General features: G+C 40.9%; 1 protein-coding gene across 1 annotated transcript in view; it reads right to left on the bottom strand.

Moving 5' to 3' along the window:
* Positions 1-24: 24 nt before the first annotated feature.
* FOXN1 (forkhead box N1) overlaps positions 25-9,057 on the bottom strand; it is an 18,508-nt gene continuing 9,475 nt past the window's right edge. The window contains exons 4-8 of the mRNA XM_033518937.1: positions 8,546-8,673; positions 7,656-7,752; positions 2,968-3,175; positions 1,852-2,373; positions 25-347 (exon numbers count right to left, since the gene is read on the bottom strand). Of these exons, the coding sequence (XP_033374828.1) occupies positions 82-347; positions 1,852-2,373; positions 2,968-3,175; positions 7,656-7,752; positions 8,546-8,673 (1,221 nt within the window). The 3' untranslated portion in view covers positions 25-81. The remainder of the gene's footprint in view (positions 348-1,851; positions 2,374-2,967; positions 3,176-7,655; positions 7,753-8,545; positions 8,674-9,057) is intronic.

The following is a 9,057-nucleotide window of genomic DNA, read 5'->3' as shown; positions in this document are numbered from 1 at the left end:
GATGGATGGATGATGGATGATGGATGGATGGATGATGGATGGATGGATGTTTGGGGAGGATTTCCATTCCTGGGCTGTGTTTCACATCAGGGCGATGGCTTTGGAGCCGGGGTTGCTCAGGTAAGGAGCGGAAACCGTGTCCAGCTCCATGAAAGCCGAGTAGAGCGTGGTGAGCTGCAGCTCGGGCGCGCTCCCGTGCGCGCTCCCGTGCGCGCTCCCCGCCGCGCCGGCACCGCTCTCCGGCGGGCACTGAGAGGGAAAACACTGCGAGGGCACCGGGGAGGATGAAATGAGGATGAGGGGATCCACGGCGAGGCTGTCGTCTTTCAGCTCCTCCCAAAGATTCCCTGCAACAAAATAAAAACCAAAAAACCCGCCTGGATTAACAGCTTTCTTTATGTTTTCTCTCCGTATGTTTCTTTTTTTGATCATTGTGTTGCAGGAGATGTTGGTTATTAAACATAATATGTTTAATATACTATAATACATATATGATTTATTTTCTATTTTCTATTATATTTATCTATTATATATAATATTATGTATTCTATATAATATATAATAAATAATACATAACATATAACATATAATATATATTATATACAATATACAATATATAATATATATTAGATATTATACATATATATTGATATAATATCTATTATCTTTATCTATTATCTATAATATAATATATATTATATTATCTATTATATAATTATATAATTACATATGCATACATGTATATATTTATATATTTATATTATGTATTAATAATATATATATTTTCTATATATTATATATATATAAAATATATTATAATATAAAAAGTGTTTAATAATAGAATGTGATATAATATTATCCTAATCTCTTGGGACTGAGGAAAGGAAGAGTTTGCCTGAATTTGCCTGTCTCCATGTATTTTAATCTGGGAGCAAACAGTGTTAATTTAAGAAAATTCTTTCTAAAATTCTGTTAGAAATGTGTATTTAGGAAGAATATAAAAAGACACCTCATAAAATATAATTGTTTGGTGTGTAGATCCTATTACTGCCTTGGGAAGAGGGAAAGATCATCCTTTTTAGCAGAGATGTGGAATCAATATTGATCAAGAAAAAATGCTAACATGTTAATTTAATCAAATTTATTTATCTTGGTGCCTTTCACTCGACAATTCTCTTGTAAGAATGGCACTAAATAGTTGTGCTTGAGTAGCTTTTGGTTGAAAATAGGTCTGAATTTAAAGAACATATTCTAAATACTGTGTTGCAGTATTTAGGTGGCGAGCAGAAATGCTTTTTTACATTCCTGGATGCAAATCTGTAACTTCCACGGGAAACTTTTTAAAGATTTAATGCACAATTGCACAGTGTGAACGTAAAAAATGGATTTTATGGAGATTGGGATGGGATGGGGATGGGATGGTTTGGGATGGGGATGGGATGGGGATGGGATAGGATGGGGATGGGATGGGGATGGGGATGGGATGGGGATGGGGATGGGATGGGGATGGGATGGTTTGGGATGGTTTGGGATGGTTTGGGGATGGGATGGGGATGGGATGGGATGATATAGGATGGTTTGGGAGAAGATGGGATGGTTTGGGATTGATTGGATGACATGGGATAGTTTGGGATGGTTTGGGATAGGATGGGATGGGGATGGGATGGGATGGGGATGGGATGGGGATGGGATGATATAGGATGGTTTGGGATAGGATGGGATGGTTTGGGATGGTTTGGGATGGGATTGATTGGATGACATGGGATGGTTTGGGATGGTTTGGGATAGGATGGGATGATATGAGATGTAACAAACCTGGCTCTCCAAGATGAAAACACCTCAAACACCCACCTTGGAGGTCGAAATCGGTGAGGGAAGGATTAAGAGCATCGATGTCATTGCTGAGGTCTCCCTCCTGCAGCAGCGTGTCCTGCACCGTCCTGGCCGGGGAGTGCTCGGGCAGCATCTTCATCCCGCAGCTCGGGGGGCTCTGAGCGGGCACTGGGGAATCCTGAGGGATGCTGGGCTGAGTCCGGAGCTGGCTTTGAGCCTCCCCAGCAGAGAACAGGCTCTGAGGGTCCGGCGTGTGCTGCATCAGCGCCGTGGGCATTTGGGGGAAGCCCTGGGGGGATGTGAAGCAGCCGGGCTGCTGTCCCCCCAGCAGAGCGGGGCTCTTGGCGTGCAGAGCTGCCGGGGTGTGGATGCCGTGAAATCCCTGCGGGATCCCGGAGGAGAGCGAGGGATCGCACAAGGAATGGGATTGCGCTGCCATCTGCCTGGAGAGGGACGCAGCTGCAGCGCCCGGGGGGCTGCAGGACAGCAGAGACGATCGCAGCTTCTCGCTCTTGTCGCCTATCAGGGTGTCGAGTTCTTCTGGAAAACAAAGGGAAAGTCCACTGATTCAGCCCTGGATAGCTGGCAGCACGAGTTGTGGTGTTATTCAGGAAATGGCAAGCAGGAGTGCCACTTCTTATATATTAAAAACTCCTGAAATGTTTTCTTTGAAATGATGGTTGCTGAGTGAGTAATAAAATCCACTTTTAGGTTTAAAGGTTGGACACTCAGCAGTTAATCTCAGATTTTATTTGATATTCATTATTTCAGCATTCTTTCTGTCACAGTGGTTGGGATTGGAAGGGGTGCTGAAGATCATCTCATTCCACCCCCCTGCCATGGACAGGGGCACCTCCCACTACACCAGGTTGTTCCAATCCCCATCCAACCTGGCCTTTTAAACTTTAGTGCCATGTCAAGAGAGAATATTTACTTGGTGAAGCTTCTTTGTGCTTATCTGGAAACAGCTACAAAGCCGGGACTACTTTAATTCTGCATTTTAATTTTTTTTACTTGTTTTGCCAGCCAGGAAAAATCCTTAAACGCTTTCCTAAATCATGTTTAGATTCTCCTGTGGATCTTGGTGAAAGGAAAAGTTCTGAGGGGGAACTAAAACACCAAGAATTGACTGACCTGGCTTTGCCATGCTCTTCCTCACAGCAACTGGGTCTTTCCTTTTCCATTTCTGAAGCTCCTCCTGCATCTTGTCAATCTTGGCTGGGTTCAGAGCCCACAAACAGCCTTTCCGAGAAGAATTCCCTGACTTGTTCTCAACTTTCTCAAAGCACTTGTTCAAAGATAAATTGTGGCGCACAGAATTCTTCCAGCCATCTGGAGCTGTCTGGAGAAACAAATTCAATGTAAGAACAGAACTTTGAGCTAAAAAAAATTAAAAAAAAAATAAGTATGTGTATATATATAACTCTGTTTTGACTGGTGAGGTTAAAAGAAATGCTGTTTAAGTTTGTGCCTTCTGCAGTGAGAAACTTATACATTAGAGGGAAGCCACAAAAATGTTACAGTCATGTTGTGTGGGAAGAGAGGGATCAGATAAAATAGTAACTGATCTTCTAAGCAAAAAGGTTGTCAGAGACCTGCTGGATCTTTGAGAGTGAATTTGCACATCACAAGAACGATGTGTGTAAAAATTTACGCTCTAAAACTAACAAGAAACCTATCAGGATCTATTTTGGAACACCTAGAAATATTTCCAACTCGTCATTACAGTACTATGTGCTGTCTGAGCTCAAATTCAGTGTCCAGGCAGACTTCAAAGGGATTTCTTGTGCTACTGTAGGTGGAATTTTGTGTGCTGGCCAATTAAATAACCAAATGGTTTAATCACAAGCAGATGAGATACAGCTTTCCACAGCTGATCACTCATCTCTGTGCTTTGCATTTATTTTAAACTCAGCAGTAGCAGCTGCAAGGTTCTTTATACTGGATCATTAAAATGATTCTTTTCTTGTTTGCCAAAAAATCCTCATATTTTCTTTTTAATTCCCCATAAGAATTGCAAGAAATGAAAACAGCTCTCTGAATTGTGGGGATGTTGTCTGTGGCTATTGATTCATATTCATGGGTGCAAATATTTGTCATCATAACTGTTTACATCAAGCAGAGAATTATTGAACAGAGAACATGAGGAATAAATGTGGATTTCCACAGTGTTTTTAATGTTAAAAATTAGAATTTCCCTCTTAGGTTCATTAAGGTTGGGTTTTTTTTCCGTTTTTCCTTTTTATTAATAGGATCCTTGCTCATAGAAAGACAGATTTTTGGTAGTTTGATAATTTCTTTAATAGTTACCTAGTCTATCAAACTTCCTCTAAGACCATCTTTTATAAATGGATCTGAGTCCCTTTGGGCTCTCACAAGGCAGACTGTGAATTTTGAACACACTTTGATGAAATTATTTTATCAGGATTTAATTTTTTGTACACACTTTTATAAGGAACATAAAATCTGTTGTTTTGTAGTTTGTAAATTGTGTGGATTAAGGCATTAAAAGCCTTATTGACAAATTGAGGGTGAAATGTAATACTTCCTTATTTAAAAAATAAATAGGTGTGGAATTAAATACATATTATTGACTAAAAGAGAAACTGTTTTCCCTTCAGAGCAGCAGAGTTTCTTCCATTTTGGCCCACCTGATGTCAGCATTTCACTGTTCTGTGTCATGGGTGAGACAATACAAATTGTAATGAGAAGAGAAGAGAAGAGAAGAGAAGAGAAGAGAAGAGAAGAGAAGAGAAGAGAAGAGAAGAGAAGAGAAGAGAAGAAACCCCAAACCTTTAAAACCTTTTCTGCCACAGGGCAATATTAAACATAACAAGTCCTTTTTTTCTCCCTTGCAGATAATATTGATGTGATTTCTGGTAGTTTCAAAAGTGAATAAAACTGTTCCTGGCAGGGAAGTTGTGTATTTAGCTGCTGAACAAGCTGACCTGGAAGAATATTCCTGTTTCTTGCCCTGCACACAGGCTTCACACACCCCTGTGTGTACCTAGACAGGATAATTGGTGTTTCTGCTCAGATGGGAGTGGCACGGGCTTCTCAGAGGTTTTCAGAACATGTGGGGGTGTAAATTAGGAGATGATTTTAGAAACTGTACGATTTAAAAGCACATGGATTGATTTTGGAGGCTGCTGCCGGGAGCTGAGCAGGTTCTTGCATTAAACTTGGGATTGCTGAGCTGTGAGAATTCTTTTGCCCAGGTAGGGTTTAACACACTCAGCATGTTTAGTGAAAAACCACCAGTTTTTAGAGCAGATGTGATGGTAAAATGAACAAACTTTGGCTGCTGGGGCTGCTCTTTGAGTAGCTGGGTTCTCCTTGCTGTGGCTGATTTTTGCCATGGCTGTGCTCAGCAGGGTGGGGATGGAAGTGGAGAATCCTAAAATCAGCTGGGGAATCCCAAAATCACTGAGGTGGGAAAATCCCTCTTGAGGTCACCGAGGCCAACCATTAACACTGCCAAGGCCACCAGCAATTGCTGTCCCCAGGTGCCACATCTCCAGCCCCTGGACACTTGTATCACACCACAGACCTTTCTGCCCTCTCAGCCCACTGGCAATAACTCCAATTAAAAAGATGAAAGCTTTTTGTTACACTCACTAATTGCTACAAAAAAAAAAAAAAAAAAAGAAAATTATTGTCCAGCCCCACTGATCCTGACCAGCTCTTGAAGTTTAAAGAGTTCAGTGATCTTGCAAAACCCTTTCTCTTTAAATCTAGGTCTCAAGAGAAGGGAGAGGTACATCAAAGACTAATTCAACTTTAGCTGCGTAGATATTTTTTTTCCTTTTATTTTTTTTTTTTTTTAGGACGTAGGAGTTGGATTGCTCTGTTTCAAATAGAAATGAGATTGTTGCATCATAGAAACTAAATTTGCTGTGGCAGCAAATCCCAGTTAATTTGACTCGGCTTGTATCATCCCATGTCTCCCAGCAAGGCTCTGTGTGCACTTGCTCTCTTTTTCTCTCCAACCTAAATTGCTTCTCCTCTCCCTGTTGTTTCCTGCTTTTCAGTGAGTGCTGGCAGCAGCAAAATGTCCTTTGCTGGTTTTCATGTGATTTTATTTTACTGAAGACTCTCCAAAAGCAGGGAGGATGGAGAATGTTAATTTTTGCCATATTTTGGTAATTCTCTGCTGTAAAGACAGGGCAGGCAGGGATTGGTGACTGTAAATGTAATATCTGATTGCTTATTCTCCCCTGCTTATTTTGAGAATGTTACAGTCAAATACATTTGTCTGTAATTGTAAGTAAAATGCAAAAATAAAGCTGCCACAAAATAGGGAAAGTTTGGGTGGTACCCCCTGCACTATTCTCTTCCTACAGCAGTAACTTCACTTTTATCATCAGTTTTTAAATGAATTTTAAAATAGATGTGAGGCTGTGAAGAGGCAGGAAGGAGCAGGATGGTGACAACTGGCACAGCCACAGTCCTGAGTCCGAGGGATTCTGCCCATTTGGTTTAAAACTGCCAATTAATTTTACAATCAATTGTGTTGTAAGACAATAGAGAATTAATTTCAGTTTGATCTGATGGATAAATGCTCATGCCTGTAAAAATTATTAATAATATTCCCTCCTCTCTGCTTGAAACTCTTGCTATTTTCCTGTGGATTCCCCTGGGATTTCTAATGGGAGATTTCTTTATTTTTTCCTGCCTTCTCTTGCTTGTAACAAATGATGGAGTAGTTACTGATTCCTTTGGGAGGAAATCTGGGAGTAGAGGTGTGTGATGGATCCTGGCAGTTCTTTCTCTGTGATAATGTGTATTTTTCTCTGATTACTGGTATATTCAATCTTCTTATTTTTTTTGTGTGTGCACTCTATTTAACCTCACTGTCCAAAACCACTGCAGAATTGTTCTGGAACATTTATTTTTCATTATTCTCAGTGTTCCTTTATTATAAATGTTTGAACTGCCTTGCTGTGGCTGTTTTAAATTTGCCTTGATTGCCACAGGGCTATTTGCAATAGGAAACAGGACGGACTCACTGGCTTTATTTTTATTTTTGGGCCTTGCTCACAGCTGAGGTCACCCACTGTGGGCTTCAGCCAGGTGCTTTTGAAGAATCAGCAGAAATAAAGCTCTGAGTGGAGCAGCACTTGATGATTCCATTACAGCTCTTTAAAAAAAAAACCTTAACTAATCCTGCTGCTCTTGGATCCCTGTGCTGACCGAGCACTTTCCACTGGCATTCCAAGTGTGAGGAGCCATTCCCTCATAGCAGGAATCCAAATTTCAGTAGTGCTGCTGCAAACCACCCTTTCCCTCCCCAGCTCACCGTGTAATTATCAGCTTAGTGCCATTATCACTTTTCTTTGTACAGGGCATGCACGGGATGCTGTTGCCCAAGATGAACATCCCAGCTCCAGGATGGAGTGAGATCACCTGGAATCCTCTGATTCCACACCAGTCTGGAGGTGCTGCTGGTGGCACAGGAAGCTACAGGACCAGTTCTGCCTGTATTTGAGATCTGAGAGGAAGCAGTGGATGTGTTTTTAAAATGATTTCCCCTTTTCATGCTGGGGAATGGTCACTGTTACACACCCAAGCTCACAGCTGGAACAGTTCTTAATATCTTTTCTGAGTTAAATATCACCACATTACACATTTCTGCGTAATGTAATTTTCTAGGTGCAAAATGTTGGGTAGCTTGTGATCATAAAATTCTGTAGTGTGTAATTGATTTGGTATCAATCTCCTAAGAAATGACCCCTTTCCATGGCTGGAATCCCATCCCTTATTCTCTCTGCTGACAGACAAGCCTAGAGGGAGATTCCCCTCCCCATCCCTGTGGAACTCACCTTAAAGTAAGGGAAGTGTTCCGTCATGAAATTGTAAATCTCACTGACTGGCAAACTCCCTGTCTTGCTGTTTTTGAGAGCCATGAAGATCAGGATGCTTTAGGGAGAGAAAGAAAATCATTTTAGCCTCTTCTGACTCCTCACAACCAAAAATAGATCATTTTTTTCACGCTGTGTGTGGTTACTCTGACTTTCACTGCCATAGCACAAATACAGAGATGATTTTATGTTTCCACTCAGTTGTTTACAACAATCTCCTTAACTCCTACAGGTAATTCTCCAAGCTCATCTAGAATGGCCTGGGTTTAAAATAAAATAATATAGAAAGTAGAATCAAGAGCTCCAAATCCTGCTGCTGTGCTGTTATTGAAGGTTTTCTTTAAATGCTTAAACTGGTGAAGGCCACAAAGAGAATCCAACTGACAGTGACAGAGCAATAATTAAAATTTAATTGTCAGATCTACTTTGGGGGCTAAACCCACGTGGTGGCTGTCATAGCTGACAGGTTTTCTAGGCATTTCCTTGTTCCTGTAACTGGGAAAAAAATCAGTTTTAATCCAGGTGCTGGAGCAGACAAGTGAGTAGGACCAGTCTTGTGCTGATGAAATTTGCAACACCTAAAATTTTGCATTAGAGAAATGCCTAACTTTATTTTTTTTTTCCCTTTAGAGAGTAATCAAGACTGTTCCCCTGCTTTTCAACACTCAATTTCTCTGTGCCTTGGCTGGCTCCAGAGTCTGGAACGTTTTGTGATCCGTGGGGACAGGACAGAACACCCCGGGAACGAGACAAATCAGAGCGAACGTGTCGCTGCAAACGATGCTGGAAACAGGCCAGGGGCAAACAGGGTATTTCCTGTAAGGTGAGGGCTTGGAAAAATATTGTGTTACCTGTAGGAGTAGATGGGTTTGGGAAACAGAGGCTGCTGGGATTCTTGGCTGCTTTGAGGAGCAATCCTTTGGTAGGGGTAGTGCGAGGAAGCGATGTAGGTCACGGGGTAGCTGCCTCCTGAGGGGTACTGCGGGACAGCAGAAATGGTATTTGCTTTAGCAACCAGCTCTGAAAATATTCCCTTGTAACAGCATTATTTCTGAGCATTCTGCATGGGAAAAAGTATTTCTTTCTTTATTGCCTGCAATGTGAAAATTGTGAGGAGCTGTGTCCTATTAACTGTCCCCAGATAACTCCTAATTTTATAGACCTCAAGCTTATCTCTCTCCACCCGTCTCTTCTGAGGTATTTCAGCCTCCTCTGAATGCACACAAATGATGAATGATGTCATTTTATTGTCATTAAAACCCCAAACTATAATATATAATATATAATATATAATATATAATATATAATATATAATATATAATATATAATATATAATATATAATATATAATATATAATATATAA

Source organism: Parus major, chromosome 19 (assembly GCF_001522545.3).
Source record: "Parus major isolate Abel chromosome 19, Parus_major1.1, whole genome shotgun sequence".
Taxonomy (NCBI): domain Eukaryota; kingdom Metazoa; phylum Chordata; class Aves; order Passeriformes; family Paridae; genus Parus; species Parus major.
Note: the sequence above shows the minus strand (reverse complement) of the source record. Positions and strands in the feature narration are given on the sequence as shown.